General features: G+C 41.4%; 1 protein-coding gene across 13 annotated transcripts; it reads left to right on the plus strand.

The window, feature by feature from the left end:
- The first annotated feature begins 845 nt into the window (after positions 1–845).
- On the plus strand, positions 846–19899 carry LOC129120305 (uncharacterized). 13 transcript variants are annotated; one of them, XM_077177812.1, is made up of 19 exons: positions 846–981; positions 2474–2590; positions 3832–3936; positions 4297–4416; positions 5162–5311; positions 6125–6262; positions 6871–6990; positions 7391–7498; positions 10853–10969; positions 12219–12323; positions 12684–12803; positions 13549–13698; positions 14470–14634; positions 15243–15362; positions 15762–15869; positions 16243–16391; positions 16675–16788; positions 17550–17724; positions 18599–19899. In XM_077177812.1, exons 1-17 carry the CDS (start codon positions 929–931, stop codon positions 16764–16766), a joined length of 2037 nt encoding a protein of 678 aa, XP_077033927.1. In that variant the 5' UTR covers positions 846–928; the 3' UTR covers positions 16767–16788; positions 17550–17724; positions 18599–19899. The 13 variants fall into 13 exon arrangements, with proteins under 13 accessions (XP_077033927.1, XP_077033928.1, XP_077033929.1 ...); XM_077177813.1 differs by having other exon boundaries at positions 17582–17724; XM_077177814.1 differs by having other exon boundaries at positions 6128–6262; positions 17533–17724.
- The last annotated feature ends 299 nt before the right edge of the window (positions 19900–20198 follow it).

Here is a 20198-nt window from a genome sequence, read left to right on the forward strand (position 1 = left end):
TGGAGAGGGACTTCTGACAAGGCCATGGCATGACAGGACAAGGGGGAATGGCTTTAAACTGAAAGGGAGTAGGTTCAGATTAGATACAGGGGAAGAAATTCTTCACTGTGAGGGTGGTGAGGCACTGGCAGAGGTGACCAGAGAAGCTGTGGATGCCCCATCCCTGGAAGGGATCCTGTTCATGGCCAGGCTGGATGGGGCTCTGAGCATCCTGCTCTAGGGGAAGGTGTCCCTGGCCATAGCAGGCGAGTTGTAAGGAGATGGTCTTCAGTGTCCCTTCCAACCCAAACCATTCTGTGATTTTGTGAAACTAGCTAGCCTGCAGCTAAGTGCCATTCCAGTCAGAATAACCTCAGTAAGACTAAAGTTCAGAGTGCCTTTCTTAAGAAATGTTTGTTGACTTCGAGCTATTTAAGGAATTGAGATATAAATATTTGAGCAAGTTATCTTTAGGGTCCTTTTCAAGCCAAACTGTTCTATGATTCCATTAATGGTATGAAATGTGGGATACATTCCTATAGCGTGTACACTGTGGTGGCCACCAAGCCCTCACGACATCTAGGAGAAACATTACTTGTCCCAAAATGAACCCTTGGCTATTGCGTGAGGTAACGCCGTGATGTGGGAGCTGGGTTTTCCCTGCATTTGCGAGCGGAGTGGGCCGGGGATGCAGCCAGAGGGAGAGGGTGTGAGGGCACTGGTGTCCCTGGTGTGAGGGAAGCTGCGCCGGTGCCCTCACAGGGGCGCCGGACGCTTTCCTCTCCTCCGGACCGAGCAGCGCTCCCTCAGCACCATCGCCGTCCTGGGCTATCCTGGCCGCGCCTGCGCTCCCCGCGGGAGGACGGGCCGCGCCTGCGCTGCCGCCGCAGCCGGGCCGGGGCCGTGTTGGGCTGGGCCGGGCCGGGCCGGGCCGCCGCCCGCCCCAGCCATGTCCGGCGGGCCGCATCGCCCGGGTGCAGCGGAGCCGGGCGGGCTGCGCAGGTGAGAGCGGCCGCGGGGGAACGGGAGAGCGGGGCGGGCAGCGCTGGGCGGGCGGGGGTGCGGCGTTGCCCGTCCGGAGCGGCTCCGGAGGCAGTGCCGGTGTGCAGCCCCTGCTCCTCCGGCAAACGGCCCCGTCTCCTGCGGCCTCCTCTGTCAGTGGCGAGGGACTCGCCAGCAGTCCCGGGCAGGGCGTGTGGGCTCGGCGAGACGCCCCAGCCCGGCTGGTAGCACTGGGGCTTGGTGTCAGGCTGGAGGGGGCGGGCAGTGCAAAGCAAATACGGGAATGTTTCTAAAAGACATAATTTTCGGTCATCATTTCCCCTTACTAACAGTGTCGTACTTATGGTATGTGTTGTAGTGTACCTAAGCTGGTTTAAAAATTGTTTTCTTTCAAGTCGTTAAACCGAGTGATTGTTTAAGGTGGTTAGGGATGGGTTGTAATCGTTTATTGCCTTGCTGAAAACTGAGCGGGTTGGAAAGTGGAGCCTTTGCCTGGTCTGTGATTCTGGGGAAGCTGTTTGTGCTGTTCGTGCTGTGTGGTGCTGGTAACTTCGAGCCCTCTGGGAGCAGGAAATTCCCAAAGCCCGGCAGGGTGGAGGAGGAAGGGAAAGAAAACATGGGCGGTTAACAAAGGAGTAAAACATCAGAAATCCTTTATTCTTCCTTGTTGAGCTAAGGGCAGAGACCTGGCCCGTACAGAGCAGCGTGTTTGCTGTTAGTCACACATACAAAAATGTGTAACAGACGCTGCCGTGCCAGAGCGTTCTCTCGGGCAGGTGTGGGGTGGATCTGCAGCTGCCGTCCTCAGCCCAGAAGCCACCTCAGGTGTTGGGAGACACTACAGTGATGTTTTGTTTAGTAAGCTGTCATTTAAGGTGTCAAAGGCTACAGAACCAAGGAGGAGAATGTAGACAGCTCAAGCCTTAAGCAATCCCTGGCTGAGCTGCCAGTGTGTTGTGAGCACTAGAGGCAGCTCCTTGTCCCAGGTTTCCTTGTGAGGGCTCCAGAATTTCCTGTGTAAAAGTGATTCCACATAAACATTTCACCTACTTCTCCCTAGCCATTATGTTGAAATGTAGTTTCTGGACTTGCCTTTTCTGTGAGTTTACTACTGGATGGAACAGTAATTAAATATCAAATAATACGCTGCTGACAAGGATGGACATGTCCACAAGTCCATAAACGGTGGTAGCAGTCCTCAATTAGGTTTTTCTTCCCCACCAATTTGTTTGCAAAAAGAGTCTATTTTTCTGTTATCAAAATATTAAGTGTTCAATTCATAATTTTGATGTCTTAATTGTACTTATTTTCTGTTAAGTTATTTATTTTCTCAGCAATTGCACCAAGACCATTGTTAAGTATGTGTTGCCTGAGTAAGCTGATATGAATCATGTATCTGTATGCCAAATCAAACTGTCCATCTTTGATTTTTAGAGGCCATGTTCAATGGCTACCAGTGACTTGATTTTAGATGAAAATTCTTCTTTTCTAGTTCTGTGCCACATCCACACTGCTGGCATCAGGAGCAGGAGCATAGAAACTGCAATGATTCCGATTCTCTGGTGTTGGAGGAATATCAATGTGGCCATTCAGACCACTGGCTGGAGAGGTAAGGAATAAGTGTACATTTTTTCTAAATCTCTCCTTTGCTGGGCTGTTCTTTAGGACTCCAAGAAAAGCTTGGATGTGTTTAGGTTGAGTGTTCTCTTGTAATGGAGTAGCACAGAGTGAGGAGATGATACCTGCATCATGCCTAAAGCAGACCATCCAGTGTGTCTCATGGAAATACCTGCCACAGCATTAGCAAGTGTTCAAAGTGAAAGGGAGAAGGGCTGTGTGCTGAAGCAGTAGTTTGAGCCCTTTATTGCTGAAGTCTTCAATATTAGTATAAAACTCCCAATGAAGCCATTTGCTGTTATTCTTACACTTTGCTCCTGCATCTTTCTGTGTAAAAGTGAGCAGACCATCTTTATCTCTTCACCGTCCACTTGGTATATTGAGCTGTACTACAGATTTTAGTGAGCACCTTTTTTTTCCTGTAGTCCATTCCTGAGGACAAAATGAGATGAGCTAGAACTCTATACTTAGGTAATTCTATGAATATTTTCTTGGCTTTTGGATATTCTAGACTAAAGACCCAAGGTGGGGGAAGTGATTGAGACTGGTTGAGAGTTAGTGTCTGATAGCAAGGGTGAAAGTGGTGAGTGCTGAGATATGTGCAGCAAACTGAACAGAATGTAAGAGGAAATGTTTTACTAAGGGTACATGAAAATATTTTCTATGTAATTCGTACATTTCTGAGTATTCCACTGTATGAAGGTGATTTTAATTTTTGATGGCATGTTTAATATTGCTTTGTTAAGGAATTAATTAGTGTTTTGAAGAGCTTAGGAAAGGCCTTGTATTCAGGAGTGTTTTCTGTGTCTTTGATGTGGTCATAAAAAGTACTAAGAGTAGGGCATGAGTGTGAGACTTAAGTGGATGTGCCAGGAGTGTTTTGTGTTTCTCTTTTGCTGAGTAGGTTTGTTCCTTTTCAGTGTGGGGTCTTTGTCCTGTGTTACAATGAGATTATCAGCTTGCATGGTAATTTCATCTGTTGATGTGAAACCATTTAGGGAAAGTAAGACTGTCAGCTAAATCTGCTTCTGTATTATTCACATGACTTGTTAAATGTTGAGGCCTTAAAATTGACAGAAGAGGACAGGCTGAAGGTCACCTCAGAACTGAAATAGAGAAGGAACATGCCCATGGTTTTACAGTTGTGGAGCTGGTTTTGTCCATTCTTGATGTTTCTGTTGATTAAATGTGTAACATGCAACAAAGTCATGTTGAATTCTCATTATTTTTTAGCTCTGCAACATCAGAACATTCTAGGCCACTTTCCAGTTGCCTGAATTGGGAAGGTAGAACTGAAGAAGGCAAAACAATGAGGACATCAAATAAAAAAATGACCCAGTAGGTATTGAGCTCTTGCTGCCTATTGTTACATTGGTTTTAGCAAAAGCCATCTGATGGTCCCTGGCTCGTTCATATGCAGTAATGAAGATTTGAAGCCACAGACAGGCTGTTTCATATCAAGCCTGAAGGATGCTTCAGGGAGGGAGTAGCACTGAGAGGTTTTAACTCACAAGTTACTTGTGTGATTTGATTAGCAGAGCTTTCACTTCTGTGAACTAGGGAGGTAAGAGTTGTGCTCACTGTCTGTCATTAAGAATAGAGGGCAGTTCTAGAATATGTGTTTATGTAAATTCCTATAGTGCTATTAAGGTTGCTTTCAACTTTATTTTTATTTTTATTTTCAAATTCTTTTACAAGCAACTCTGCCAATCCAGCAGAAAGGGAAACTGATGAGGTGGTCCTGAGGAGAAGACAAAAACAGATCAATTTTGGCAAGAATACTCTGGCATATGACAGATACATTAAAGAAGTTCCAAAGTAAGTTGTCCTGTGTTGCAGATTTCCAGGTGAACCCTTAGTTGTTCCTGGTGGGTGTTTGTGTGTGTAGAATAGCACACAGCCTTAGCTCTCTTGAAATTCTTCCTGTGGTTTTTACAGCTGAGTGTGACATTATATGATGTGTGATATCTCTGGGTAATTTGAGTCAGCTGTCCCAGCACTTTTCCCTCTCAACTTAGTGTTCCCTCTCACCTTATTGTGTGTGGGGTGGGGAGTGGAGAAGACCTTGAAGCTGTGCAAGCACTGTTCAGTCATGCCCAAAAATCAGTGTGTTTATCAGCTCTGTTTTAGTGATTAGTACAAAACACAGCACTACAGGGACTGCTGGGGAGGAAGGTAACTCCATCCTTGAGAGACTGAGTCCAATACTAAATAAAAGGAGCTGCACTTAGGAAAAGTAAAGCAGGAGGAGCTGGAGGTTAGGATAATATTGAAGCAGTGTGAGTTATGCTTCTGTTTCATCTTTGTTCATGGGCAGTGGGGCTCTGCTTCTGGCAGCTGTCAGAGTGCTGGACTGGATGAGCCTCCAGTCTGACTCAGCACGTTATGGTGTGTTGTTGCTTTTGTGATTTAGTTTTGGTAACACATTTCAGTGAAGTGATTAAAAATATGAATGGTTCTTTATTAGACCACTGATGCTTGTGTGACCTGAAGGACTGAGGATTCTTTTGAAGAAAAACACTCCTTATGCTCTGAAATAACAAATGTCACTGTGTGTTCCCAGGAGCCAGCGACTTCCAGGGGTTCACCCTACAACTCCCAACAAGTTCAAGAAGTACAGCCGCAGGTCCTGGGACCGGCAGATCAAGCTGTGGAAGATTGCACTGCATGCCTGGGATCCTCCTGCTGAAGAAACCTGGGATCTGCAGCCTGTGTATGTTCTGTGGGTCAATCAAGTCAGGGCTTAAGGAATTTAAGGTGGGCTCTGTAGTTCCTTTAGAGCATTCCTGACTGGGAGAGAAAAGATCAGACTCAACAATGGGAGTAGCCTTGAATGCTTTGTTTTCCATTCTATTAGTCTTCAAGGTATTGCAATTATTTAGTCCAAGTTAATCTGCAGTCAGGTGTTATGGGGAGAAAGGCATTTGGTCTGCCTGCAGCAGCACATTGCCTTCCCCTTTGTATTTACACTGCTGGGCACAAGGTAATGCTACTTTTCTGGAAAGCGACAGACACGAGCAGAAACTTGGCAATTATTGTTCCTTGACTTGAATAACTTTCCATCTTTCCTTTTCCTGATGTCAGTGGAGCCACATGTCTCCTACACTGACAATATGTGAGAGGATTTGAGATGTTTAAGTAGTTGAGAGAGAGAGAGATTTCTGTGTTCTCTGCAGGATGGTGGCAACTGTGTTCAAGAAAGAAATATTTTTATCTTTTCAGAAGTTTAATTTTCCATATCAAGGCTGGTTCTGCTACTTAATGCCACGTCATTCTTTACACGATTTGGACTAGTAAATTGGGAGGAGAAGAGTGAATGGAATTCTCTTGCCTGTGTTACTGCACTGTGTAAATAGTTTTACCTGTGTTGGAATTGACCTGTGGTAGAAGTTTCAGTTTTTCTATCATTTGGGTGTCACATGGGATTAACTGTTACTTCTTACTGCAGCTAAATTGTTTTCTGTTTGGAACAGTAAGCCAGATTAATCGTTTTTAAAAGTTTTTTCTCTTTTCCTGCTGTGTTTAGCAGTACAGAACCTTCAGGTAGTTCCCAGGAATGGTTCTGCAAAGATGAGGATGCTCCTGGCTCCTTTGTGTTTGACGAAAAGCAGATGAGAAATGAGTGTGAAGATGAATGCAGGCAGACTGCCCACACACCTGAGAGGTATCAGAGCAAACTTCTGTGCTTAACTTAGGGAAATAATTCTGTACAGGTCAGTGCTGTCAGGTTTTTGGAGGAAATGTTTGGTGTGCAAGGGCAGTTAATACTCAGCTCTGGAGTTTGACACCTTTGCTGTTGAATGTAATCCATCAGAGGTACAGAGCAATAAATATGGAAAGTTTACCAGCATTGCTGAATTACATGATTTAACAGAAGGAAATGCAGTGTTTTTTCAGCTTCTCAGTTTATACAGCAGAGTACTGAGGTTTCTTTAACCATTGCTGGTATGTTCTGAAAGTAGAGGAGCTTTTTCAGGAGCAGGAGTCCCCATCCTTCTTAGAGTTGTGCCTGTCTGGAGCACAGCAGGGAGGCTGACTGTGACAGGCACTTCCCTGTTTAGTGAAATATCTTGTCCTGGGGTGATGTGTGTGAAGCTCAAAATGGTTTTGTTTCCAAACTGTGAGAGATTTCCTCAGGGTTCCTCTGTGTGACTGAGGAATCATAGCCCAAAAGAAAACTTCCTCAGCAGCATATGCTGTTGTTTAGCAGGACAGTGATAAACATTTAAACAGAGATAAGAAGTGTTATGTGTGTAAAATCTGTTTTTGTAGTTCCTGTTCTCCCAATTCTTCTCCAGTATGGAAACGCAGAAGAAGAAACAATTCTGACTCCTCTGTGGTTTCAGAGAGCAAAAACCATTATCTGCACATGTACCACACTGCACTGGAAAGGTATGAAGTGATTCTCCATGTGGGAAATCATTGATACCATGGACTGACTTTTGGAACATGACTGGTATTTTTCTCTCCCTTAGTCAATAGCTTTAATTTTATCTAAATGTGTGCAATGTAATGAGGAAGGGAGATCATGTCAGAATAATTGTGCTGTATGATAGCAAATATTTACAGTACTCCATTGCAAAGTGTCAGAAGACACAGCCCAGGTTGTGTTTTGTGTGTAGATTTAGGCAACACTAAGGATTTTGGCAGTTTAGTAGAGATTTCACTCTAACCTTAGTGAAAATGTTCCTGCAGGTATGGTTTCTTCTCTCTGCTTAGCCCCCTTCTGTAAAATTAAGAGGAACTGTGTTACCACAGTGTATGGACTCAGGCATTTTCATTTTCTTTCCAGCCTTACTGCCTCAGGACATCAGGATGCTTTTTCCAAGTGCTCAGAGTGGGAAACCTTTGGTGCAAAAGATGAAGTCATGGCAGTGCAACAAAGTATAGAAATAACAAGGTAAATACCCCAGTGATTTTGTTGTTTTTTGTTACTGATGCTGTAGTGGTGTCCTTTCCTTTTCTTTTTCTTCTTTTCCTTCATTGGTCTCTACTTTTTTTTTTTCCTCCCTTTTTACCTTTCTTCCAGCACATGGTATGTTTGGTTGTTATTTCTGTTCTTTGAGTTTATTTGGCTTTTTCCAGTCTGTCTCTCCATCTGTTGCTTTCTGCTGCTTCTACCCTCCCAGGTGATGCTGGAAAATGATGAGCCCCTTTCAAACTCTGTCTTGTGGAAAGTTTGCCTCTCACTTCCTCAGCCTAAGAGCTGGAAGCTTCCCCCATCTGTCTCCCTAGAGATTAAGTTGTTTTGTTGTTGCAACAAACCAACAAACAAAAAAACTAAAGAAAAAAAGGCCAGGAAAAAACCCTAAGTTATGCAAGCGACTAAAATATTTATTTAAAGATTTTTTTTTTTATTTTTGTGTGTAAATCACTAATAGTGATTTATTTTTTCATTTCCACCTGTGTGTATATTTTTCCACATCACTGATTTGTGGGTGAGCAATGTTAGTAATCTGAAGTATATTATATAAATGTGATGTCATTAAACTAAAGACAGTCTGTGGGTGGACTGTGTCAGTGCAAATACCCCATGTGATTGTATCATGGATAGCCCATATTTCCCAGTGTGCTGCAGCTCAACAGGTCTTTCTCAAAACATGGCTTATGGCTATATTACTTATTTCCACAGTTTGTAGTTCCAGAGCATACTGGGGAAATATCTTACCTGTTGTTTTTTTAGATTAACATAATTTCTCAACCCAAAAAAACCTTTTTTTCCCAAGCAGAAGATATTTTTAATCCATTATATGAGTACAGTTTTTCTACTGTGAGGTTTAGCACAGCCTGAAACCAAAATACCAAGTTATCATGTAATCTCTAAAGTATGAGGGGCTTTTTGTGTCTTTGTAAACTGGATTAAATTGCCCAGAGAAGTTGTGGCTGCCCCATTCTTGGAAGTGCTAAAGGGATTGAACAGAACTTTGAGCAACCTGGTCTAGTGGAAGGTGTCCCTTCCTATGGCAGAGGGTGGGAACTGGATGATCTTTAAGGTCACCTCCAAGTCAAACCTTTCTCTGATATGGTAAAACGTGCTAGACTGCAGCTAAGCACCATTCCATTCAGGACAAACCTCAGTAAGACTGAGGTTCTCAGTGCCATTTTTAAATTTTTAAATTTGAAATGTTTGTGGACTTTGAGCTGTTTAAGGAGTTGAGATAGAAATACTCAAGCTCTTACATGGATTACAAGACAGTTTCTTCCAAAGACATCCTGCAGGATTTCTCATTTGTGGTTTTTGGGGTTGGTGGGGTTTTTTGCATGATAGCTTGCCTGTTTAAAATGAGCAGTATTATTTGGATAGCCCTTAGGGAAAAGGCTTAATGAATCCATGCAGTTAATGTTAAAACCCACTGAAGAGCTCAATAAAAATACAGTCAGTTCTTTGTAAGACGTCTGGCTTTAATTTTAAAGTTATGTTTACCAGGTAAAACTTTATATGAGTGGAAATCAGTCTGGCTTATCTGTATGCAGTGTCTTACCTGAGAACATGGGAATAAATACAAATAGGGCTTAAATTCTCCTAAAGGTGTTCATGCTAAATCCTCCTTGGATGGCCTTTCCTACTACAGCCTGAATGCAGAGGCTTGCATAAATGGAAGAAGGTGTATATGAAATCTCTGTAAGAACCTCAGGGGAAAAAAAGCCTCCAAATACTTCTCACAGCTACCAGATGGGAAGGGGTGACACTGGATGTCATGAAATCAGCAGGGGCAATGACTCAAAATTTGTTTTTCCAAGGAAGCACTGGCATTGTAGCAATGGTGTGTCCTATATAAAATATTTATTTAATCGTGTGAGTAACATGGCTCGCTATTTAAAATTTTTAAAAAGTTTATTAAGGGATAAGAGTGTTAAAATCCAGCTCTGGTGTGCTTGGTTGTTTGACAAAAGCCACAGTTAACTTTAACCATGTTCTCTATATTCTGTTTCATTGCAGGTGGTACATGAGTATTGATAAGGGTTTATATATATTCAAACAATGTTTTGAGTTTAGATGTTCTTTTGCTTGGTTTTAAACTTTGACTTGTCTTCATGCCATCTTGTAGCTTAAACTAATGTGTTTTATTTCTTCTTGTGGTTCCATCCTGTTGTATTTTCACTCCCTGATAATGAGATTTAATAAATTCTTCTTCTTTTTCGTGATCTGGTTTCTGTTTCAGTTATCTTGTCTTTTAGATAAGATAGTCCCCGAATGTGGGAAATCACCTAATCATTTTACATCATTTTCTGAGTTAGTTAAATGAAAAATCACTACAACATTTCGCAGTCTCTGTTATGCTATGGTCTAAAATATTATAGATTACACTACTATTTATAAAAGCTATACAGTACATATATAAACAGACAGATTATACTCTATCAAAAGCAGTAATTACAAATTTTACTGTATGAGGATTTTTCTGATCAATAGTATCATGCAAAACAAAAGTTAATATATAACTGTGAAAGCCAATAACTACATTTATTATTTATAACACACACATACAGAAACATGGTGGATTTAGAGTGCAGAGGCTGCTGTTCCAGAGCGTTCTCTCAGGCAGGTGTGGGGTGGATCTGCAGCTGCCCTCCTTGGACCAGCAGCCAGCTCTGGTGTTGGGAGATGCTACGGTTGTGTTTTGTTTAGTAAGCTGTCATTTAAGGTGTCAAAGGCTCCAGAACCAAGGAGGAGAATGTAGACAGCCCAAGCCTTAAGCAATCCCTGGCTGAGCTGCCAGTGTGTTGTGAGCACTAGAGGCAGCTCCTTGTCCCAGGTTTCCTTGTGAGGGCTCCAGAATTTCCTGTGTAAAAGTGTTTCCACATAAACATTTCACCTACTTCTCACTAGCCATTATGTTAAAATGTACTCTGTGGACTTGCCTTTTCTGTGAGTTTACTACTGGATGGAACAGTAAATAAATGTCAAATTTATTTACTGCTGACAGAGGATGGACGTGTCCACAAGTCCATAAACGGTGGTGGCAGTCCTCAATTAGGTTTTTCTTCCCCACCAATTTGTTTGCAAAAAGAGTGTAATTTTTGTTAACAAAATATTAAGTGTTTATTTGAAAATGTTGATGTCTTCATTTCATTAGTCAAAGTTATTTTCTGAGCAGTTCCACTAACACCTTTGTTAAGTATGTGTTGCCTGAGTAAGCTGATATGAATCATGTGTCTGTATGCCAAATCAAATTGTCCATCTTTGATTTTTAGAGGCCATGTTCAATGGCTACCAGTGACCTGATTTCAGATGAAAATTCTTCTTTTCTAGTTCTGTGCAACATCCACACTGCTGGCATCAGGAGCAGGAGCATAGAAACTGCAATGATTCCGATTCTCTGGTGTTGGAGGAATATCAATGTGGCCATTCAGACCACTGGCTGGAGAGGTAAGGAATAAGTGTACATTTTTTCTAAATCTCTCCTTTGCTGGGCTGTTCTTTAGGACTCCAAGAAAAGCTTGGATGTGTTTAGGTTGAGTGTTCTCTTGTAATGGAGTAGCACAGAGTGAGGAGATGATACCTGCATCATGCCCAAAGCAGACCATCCAGTGTGTCTCATGGAAATACCTGCCACAGCATTAGCAAGTGTTCAAAGTGAAAGGGAGAAGGGCTGTGTGCTGAAGCAGTAGTTTGAGCCCTTTATTGCTGAAGTCTTCAATATTAGTATAAAACTCCCAGTGAAGCCATTTGCTGTTATTCTTACACTTTGCTCCTGCATCTTTCTGTGTAAAAGTGAGCAGACCATCTTTGTCTCTTCACAGTCCACTTGGTATATTGAACTGTACTACAGATTTTAGTGAGCACCTTTTTTTTCCTGTAGTCCATTCCTGAGGACAATTTAAGATGAGCTAGAACTCTATACTTAGGTAATTCTATGAATATTTTCTTGGCTTTCGGATATTCTAGACTAAAGACCCAAGGTGGAGGAAGTGGTTGAGACTGGTTGAGAGTTAGTGTCTGATAGCAAGGGTGAAAAGTGCTGAGTGCTGAGATATGAGCAGCTGAGCAGCAAACTGAACAGAATGTAAGAGGACATGTTTTACTAAGGGTACATGAAAATATTTTCTATGTAATTCGTACATTTCTGAGTATTCCACTGTATGAAGGTGATTTTAATTTTTGATGGCATGTTTAATATTGCTTTGTTAAGGAATTAATTAGTGTTTTGAAGAGCTTAGGAAAGGCCTTGTATTCAGGAGTGTTTTCTGTGTCTTTGATGTGGTCATAAAAAGTACTGAGAGTATGGCATGAGTGTGAGACTTAAGTGGATGTGCCAGGAGTGTTTTGTGTTTTCTTTTGCTGAGTAGGTTTGTTCCTTTTCAGTGTGGAGTCTTTGTCCTGTGTTACAATGAGATTGTCAGCTTGCATGGTAATTTCATCCGTTGATGTGAAACCATTTAGGGAAAGTAAGACTGTCAGCTAAATCTGCTTCTGTATTATTCACATGACTTGTTAAATGTTGAGGCCTTAAAATTGACAGAAGAGGACAGGCTGAAGGTGACCTTAGAAGTGAAATAGAGAAGGAACATGCCCATGGTTTTACAGTTGTGGAGCTGGTTTGGTCCATTCTTGATGTTTCTGTTGATTAATTGTGTAACATGCAGCAAAGTCATGTGGAATTCCCATTATTTTTTAGCTCTGCAACGTCAGAACATTCTAGGCCACTTTCCCGTTGCCTGAATTGGGAAGGTAGAACTGAAGAAGGCAAAACAATGAGGACATCAAATAAAAAAATGACCCAGTAGGTATTGAGCTATTGCTGCTTATTATTGTACTGGTTTTAGCAACAACCATCTGATGGTCCCTGACTCATTCACATGCAGTAATGAAGATTTGAAACCCCAGACAGGCTGTTTCATATCAAGCCTGAAGGATGCTTCAGGGAGGGAGTAGCACTGAGAGGTTTTAACTCACAAGTTACTTGTGTGATTTGATTAGCAGAGCTTTCACTTCTTTGAACTAGGGAGGTAAGAGTTGTGCTCACTGTCTGTCATTAAGAATAGAGGGCAGTTCTAGAATATGTGTTTATTACACTTCCTATAATGCTATTAAGGTTGCTTTCAACTTTATTTTTATTTTTATTTTCAAATTCTGTTACAAGCAACTCTGCCAATCCAGCAGAAAGGGAAACTGATGAGGTGGTCCTGAGGAGAAGACAAAAACAGATCAATTTTGGCAAGAATACTCTGGCATATGACAGATACATTAAAGAAGTTCCAAAGTAAGTTGCCCTGTGTTGCAGATTTCCAGGTGAACCCTTAGTTGTTCCTGGTGGGTGTTTGTGTGTGTAGCATAGCACACAGCCTTAGCTCTCTTGAAATTCTTCCTGTGGTTTTTACAGCTGAGTGTGACATGATATGATGTGTGATATCTCTGGGTAATTTGAGTCAGCTGTCCCAGCACTTTTCCCTCTCAACTTAGTGTTCCCTCTCACCTTATTGTGTGTGGGGTGGGGAGAGGAGAAGACCTTGAAGCTGTGCAAGCACTGCTCAGTCATGCCCAAAAATCAGTGTGTTTATCAGCATTGTTTTAGTGATTAGTACAAAATACAGCACTACAGGGACTGCTGGGGAGGAAGGTAACTCCATCCTTGAGAGACTGAGTCCAATACTAAAGAAAAGGAGCTGCACTCAGGAAAAGTAAAGCAGGAGGAGCTGGAGGTTAGGATAATATTGAAGCAGTGTGAGTTATGCTTCTGTTTCATCTTTGTTCATGGGCAGTGGGGCTCTGCTTCTGGCAGCTGTCAGAGTGCTGGACTGGATGAGCCTCCAGTCTGACTCAGCACGTTATGGTGTGTTGTTGCTTTTGTGATTTAGTTTTGGTAACACATTTCAGTGAAGTGATTAAAAATATGAATGGTTCTTTATTAGACCACTGATGCTTGTGTGACCTGAAGGACTGAGGATTCTTTTTAAGGAAAACTCTCCTTATGCTCTGAAATAACAAATGTCACTGTGTGTTCCCAGGAGCCAGCGACTTCCAGGGGTTCACCCTACAACTCCCAACAAGTTCAAGAAGTACAGCCGCAGGTCCTGGGACCGGCAGATCAAGCTGTGGAAGATTGCACTGCATGCCTGGGATCCTCCTGCTGAAGAAACCTGGGATCTGCAGCCTGTGTATGTTCTGTGGGTCAATCAAGTCAGGGCTTAAGGAATTTAAGGTGGGCTCTGTAGTTCCTTTAGAGCATTCCTGACTGGGAGGAAAAAGATCAGACTCAACAGTCAGAGTAGCCTTGAATGCTTTGTTTTCCATTCTATTAGTCTTCAAGGTATTGCAGTTATTGAGTCTAAGTTAATCTGCAGTCAGGTGTTATGGGGAGAAAGGCATTTGGTCTGCCTGCAGCAGCACGTTCCCTTCCCCTTTGTATTTACACTGCTGGGCACAAGGTAATGCTACTTTTCTGGAAAGCAACAGACACGAGCAGAAACTTGGCAATTATTGTTCCTTGACTTGAATAACTTTCCATCTTTCCTTTTCCTGATGTCAGTGGAGCCACATGTCTCCTACATTGACAATATGTGAGAGGATTGGAGATGTTTAAGTAGTTGAGAGAGAGAGAGATTTCTGTGCTCTCTGCAGGATGGTGGCAACTGTGTTCAAGAAGAAAATATTTTTATCTTTTCCATATCAAGGCTAGTTCTGCTACTTAATGCCACGTCATTCCTTACAAGATTTGGACTAGTAAATTGGGAGGAGAAGAGTGAATGGAATTCTCTTGCCTGTGTTACTGCACTGTGTAAATAGTTTTACCTGTGTTGGAATTGACCTGTGGTAGAAGTTGCAGGTTTTCTATCATTTGGGTGTCATATGGGATTAACTGTTACTTCTTACTGCAGCTAAATTGTTTTCTGTTTGGAGCAGTAAGCCAGATTAATAGTTTTTAAAAGTTTTTTCTTTTTCCCTGCTGTGTTTAGCAGTACAGAACCTTCAGGTAGTTCCCAGGAATGGTTCTGCAAAAATGAGGATGCTCCTGGCTCCTTTGTGTTTGACGAAAAGCAGATGAGAAATGAGTGTGAAGATGAATGCAGGCAGACTGCCCACACACCTGAGAGGTATCAGAGCAAACTTCTGTGCTTAACTTAGGGAAATAATTCTGTACAGGTCAGTGCTGTCAGGCTTTTGGAGGAAATGTTTGGTGTGCAAGGGCAGTTAATACTCAGCCCTGGGGTTTGACACCTTTGCTGTTGAATGTAATCCATGAGAGGTACAGAGCAATAAATATGGAAAATTTACCAGCATTGCTGAATTACCTGATTTAACAGAAGGAAATGCAGTGTTTTTTCAGCTTCTCAGTTTATACAGCAGAGTACTGAGGTTTCTTTAACCATTGCTGGTATGTTCTGAAAGTAGAGGAGCTTTTCCAGGAGCAGGAGTCCCCATCCTTCTTAGAGTTGTGCCTGTCTGGAGCACAGCAGGGAGGCTGGCTGTGACAGGCACTTCCCTGTTTAGTGAAATATCTTGTCCTGGGGTGATGTGTGTGAAACTCAAAATGGTTTTGTTTCCAAACTGTGAGAGATTTCCTCAGGGTTCCTCTGTGTGACTGAGGAATCATAGCCCAAAAGAAAACTTCCTCAGCAGCATATGCTCTTGTTTAGCAGGACAGTGATAAACATTTAAACAGAGATAAGAAGTGTTATGTGTGTAAAATCTGTTTTTGTAGTTCCTGTTCTCCCAATTCTTCTCCAGTATGGAAACGCAGAAGAAGAAACAATTCTGACTCCTCTGTGGTTTCAGAGAGCAAAAACCATTATCTGCACATGTACCACACTGCACTGGAAAGGTATGAAGTGATTCTCCATGTGGGAATCATTGATACCATGAACTGAGTTTTGGAACATGACTGGTATTTTCCCCTCCATTTGTTAATAGCTTTAATTTTATCTAAATATGTACAATGTAATGAGGAAGGGAGATCATGTCAGAATAATTGTGCTGTATGATAGCAAATATTTACAGTACTCCATTGCAAAGTGTCAGAAGACACAGCACAGGTTGTGTTTTGTGTGTAGATTTAGGCAACACTAAGGATTTTGGCAGTTTAGTAGACATTTCACACTAACTTTAGTGAAAATGTTCCTGCAGGTATGGTTTCTTCTCTCTGCTTAGCCCCCTTCTGAAAAATTAAGAGGAACTGTGTTACCACAGTGTATGGACTCAGGCATTTTCATTTTCTTTCCAGCCTTACTGCCTCAGGACATCAGGATGCTTTTTCCCAGTGCTCAGAGTGGGAAGCCTTTGGTGCAAAAGATGAAGTCATGACAGTGCAGCAAAGTATAGAAATAACAAGGTAAATACCCCAGTGATTTTGTTGTTTTTGTTGCTGATGCTGTAGCGGTGTCCTTTCCTTTCCTTTTTCATCTTTTCCTTCTGTCTTTTTTTTCCCCTTCTTAAATTTCCTCCAGCCATGGTATGTTTGGTTGTTATTTCTGTTCTTTGAGTTTATTTGGCTTTCTCCAGTCTGTCTCTCCATCTGTTGCTTTCTGCTGCCTCTGCCATCCCAGGTAATGCTGGAAAATGATGGGCCCCTTTCAAACTCTGTCTTGTGGCAAGAATTGGAAGTTTGCCTCTCACTTCCTCAGCCTAAGAGCTGGCAGTTTCCTCTCTGTCTCCCTAGAGATTGTTTTGTAGTGACAACAACAATAGCTGTTCATTTTATGCAGTGGCTTGATTCCAGCCAGTTTTTCTTCAGTATGGAACCATCCAAAACAGAAGAAATCCAGCTTCTTTCTGCCTGACAGCAAGACTTGCAGAGATGCAGACTTCAGGCTGGAGAGGTATCAAAGGCAGCTCATCAGCTGGGGTTTGAGGGGTATTTTTGCCTATTATTTTAGTAGCTTAGTTGCTTTCTTGCTGTAATTCAATCCAAGCATTTATTATAAAACATACGATTTTTAATTTTTGTTTTAGCTATTTTTTACTATTTGTCTTAGAGATATGTTGATCAATATTTATATGTTGTGTGGTAAAATTCTGTCTTTATGTTTTCATGTTATAGTCTGTGTTAATGTAAAAGGATTGTAGCTATATTTAGTATTCAAAAGTTACCATAGTAAAGCCACCTAGTCTTTGGTTTTTGTTTTTTTTATTTGTAGGCTTAAACTTTGTAGCAGTTTATTGGATGGACATCAGTCAGAATACCCTGACAGAGGATGGGAAAATGCAAATGCTGAAGATAAAATACTGAGGAAAAAAATCTAAATATGAAGGTGAGTTTGTGCTGACTGCTTACTTGATCTCTTCTGTTTCAGTCACCCATCCACAGGATCATTCTGCCAAATGCAACTGTTCAGTTCAGGCAGATCAGTTTCTCTTTTATTTTATTAGTGTTTTATCCCATCCTCTTGCACTTAATACAGCACCTTAATTAAAAGACCTAATGCTTCAGACTTGCTAAGTTGAAAGTGTTACCTGTCAGCCAGAAAATGTGTTTTTATCTCTCAAATGAAAAGTGCCAATTTTAAAGTATTTCAATAGCACCTTTTCTGAATCTTAATATTTTTGTGAAGAAGTAACAACTTGGCATTTGCAGCAGTAGATTTTAGTGAAAATTTTCTCTTGTACTGTAGATTCCTGTGGTGCATTAATAGGATGGTGGTTATCTGAGTTAAACAGATTTTATTAGCAGTTAGTCTTTTGTGTAATTAGATTGTGTTTGATCTGTATTTGGTGCAGGCTCTGAAACATGGACTAGGATATAAATGTCTGTTAATCAGTGATCTTTGAAAAGTTGTCCTTATAAAACTCATTAAGAATATGGCCAAAATTAGTTTTACTCTTAGATTTTGGATTATAGCAACGTGAGGAAAAGGCAGCTAGAGCTTTTAAAAATTATGCTGATGACATTTTTCTCTTGACTTTATTGATTTTTAATTTAAATTCTTTGAACATTAATAAGATTTAACATGCTTCCTCTTTTTTAAAGTGCTAATTCAATATTTGAAAATATCTAGTCTCTCTTTGTATATAGAAATATTGAAGAAAGAATTTCTCCTGTGACAGAAAAAGACTTGAAGAATAGGGATGTATTCTGAGATCAGCAGATCAAGTCTTGGAAAACTGGTGCTGTCATGTAGGACCTGCACTGAAAGGGAAGAGATTTACAGTCAGCATAAGTGCAATCAACACAAGGTGAAATTATTCAGGTAAAAGAAGCATCTCTGGGTCACAGTTAAGAGCCTGTCTGGTTTCCACATCGTTGATATCTAGCTTTTTTTGCAGTGGTCTTTGTTGTAAATTAGGCTGTATTAAGGAGTGTATATATGCAGTGGGTTTGTAATCACTTGTTCTAATTGAAAAAAAGGCTCTGTTAGTGTAGAATATATGAAGTGAATGCCTTCTCTGTGGAGCAATACATTGGTTTTCTGGGATGGAAAGATCAGTATTCAGAGCAGCATTGCCTTTAACCTTGGCTTTTAGGTGTTCTAAACTCTAACTGGGCTCTAACTCTCAAGTGTCAGGAACTTTATCTGTGGAAGTTTAATCTTGCTTGAAAATCAGATAGTGGTTTACATGGTAGAATTCCACACTACCTTCCCTTTTGCTAAAAGAAAGTTTCTTTCTTAAACAGTAAATGTGAATATATCTGGTTGATTTCTAGGGAAGAAACCTTAGTCCATAGGACACTGAAGATATGGCAGAAATTTGTTAATTAGAATTGAGATAAAAGTTTGTTTTATGAATTAATAATGACATTTAGACAAAAATGATGCAAGGGGTTGGGAAGAATAGGCTCAGCTGCTTCCTTTTTTCTCTGACAAATGCTTCAGGAATGTAGAGAATCTAGTAGTGTATTTTTTCAGTGATTTACATTCTCAAAATGTTCATACTAGTTCTAACACTTCATTTAGTATGGGCAGTATGGGTTTCTCCTTTATACTGTGCTAGAAGCTCACATGCTCTCTTCCATTTACTGCTACTGAACACTACAGCTTAAAAGAGGAAAAGAGGAGAATATTTTGTTGTTAATGCCTGGATATAGCATGTTTATAAAATGCTGTTACCTGCTTTTTTGTTTAGGTTTCTCCAGATCTTTATAAGGATAGATTGTTTTCTGCAAGCTGTGCCTCAAGTGTAAAACTCCAGATTTTGTGAAACCTGTGCTGCAATGACAATGGATGTTCCTTAAAGCTTTTGTGAGGACATTGCTGCTGTGCCTGCATTGGCAGGTGACACATCATATAATGTGCATTAGATTTCAAAAGCTGCTTCAGGTGATGGATCCTGCCATTCCTCTGGAGGTCTTGTTCCTCAGGATGTGCTGATGCTTCACCAGAGAATTGGTCCAGTGTCAAATCAGACTGAAAAATGAACCCCTCCAACCAAGGAACCTCCTCTGCTCCCCTGGACCAGAACTGGACATCCAGCCTGAAGAACTGCTTCAAAAGAATGTAGATCATTTCAGCCTTCCTCCAGCCATTAAAGACAAGCTGTTCATAACTTTTGGATTGGGTGATCACCCATTTGGCATATTTATTGTTCTCTGAGATGTATTAAGGTGGTGTTTGCCTAAGCCAGGTGAGAGAAGAGAAAGGAAAGGTAGATGGTTTATCAAAATCAGATCCATTTCTTGAAAGGGTTGAGTGACTGTTAGAACAGCAGCACAGCTCAAATACCTGGATTTTGCTTTTATGTGTTTTGCAGCCTGACCCAAAGAGCCAGTCTACAGTTAAAGAGTAGGAGAGGATGCATTCAGTGCCTGTTGTTCACACAACTGTTGGGGATAAATAGCAGTATTTGCAGGTGTGGAGCTGCTCTTGTCCAGGCTAAGGGTTGTGATGGTGTTGGGATAGGCTCTCTTTTTTTTGTTCTGCTAGCACTGTGTGCAGAAGTTTGAAGTGAGAGCTGTGGCTACAGTGGTTTGGACTAAATCCACGTGCCAGTTACAAGAATTTTACAGTCCTTGTGTAGCATGTACTGGGTTACCAATGGCTGCTAGAGCTGGGGGTTGTTTCTCTACAGGAGTTTGGTTTTGCTTTCCCTTGCTATGGGGCTGGCAGTACCCAGGGCCAAGAGCCCATTGTGCTGCTGATTTTGAAGTAAGCTGCTTCCTCAGAAACTACTCTCACTCCCAAAATGTAATTTCCAGACATGCTCAGGCATTTTTCCCAACACAAGGGTGTATCAGTCACACACCACAGAGCATGTGTGTGTACAAGGGACACATCTGTACAGCACTTTTCTAAGAGGTAATATTTAGAACCTTGTTGTTCCAGTGTGCATGTTTCCTTGTGATTTATGATGATTGTAAATAAGGGGATGTGTTACATTTTTGGCAATTTGCCTTTATGCAGAAGAATTAAAGACTTGAATTAAAAATCCTTGCTAGTCTGCTTTTGCAGTTGTGTTGTCAGTTTGATTATAAAAGGAATGTGTGGGTTCAGTAGTCCTTTCTTGTTTGTTTTAGGGTGTTTAGTTGGTTTGGGTAGTGATTTTGGATTTTTAGTCCTTGCTAAAAGTGGAAAAGAGGAGTCTTCAGAGATTCAAGCTAGACTCTTGAAGGCAGTTTACAATTCTGGTTTTGTCCAACCCCTCAGTTTTAAGGCATTGTAACTTGGTGGGAGGGAGCAGCTGAAGTCCCAGCACCCATTCTGCCATGGAAGGGGGTCCTGCTGGAGAA

This window comes from Agelaius phoeniceus, chromosome 4, assembly GCF_051311805.1.
Source record: "Agelaius phoeniceus isolate bAgePho1 chromosome 4, bAgePho1.hap1, whole genome shotgun sequence".
In the NCBI taxonomy this organism is placed as follows: domain Eukaryota; kingdom Metazoa; phylum Chordata; class Aves; order Passeriformes; family Icteridae; genus Agelaius; species Agelaius phoeniceus.

Bases quoted from the DNA above. Each gene is read 5' to 3' on its own strand.
- LOC129120305 (XM_077177812.1), top strand. From the start codon at position 929: ATGTCCGGCGGGCCGCATCGCCCGGGTGCAGCGGAGCCGGGCGGGCTG. The intron at 10,970-12,218 runs GTAAGGAATAAG...ATTATTTTTTAG, and splicing joins TCAGACCACTGGCTGGAGAG to CTCTGCAACGTCAGAACATT. The intron at 15,363-15,761 runs GTATGAAGTGAT...TTTTCTTTCCAG, and splicing joins TACCACACTGCACTGGAAAG to CCTTACTGCCTCAGGACATC.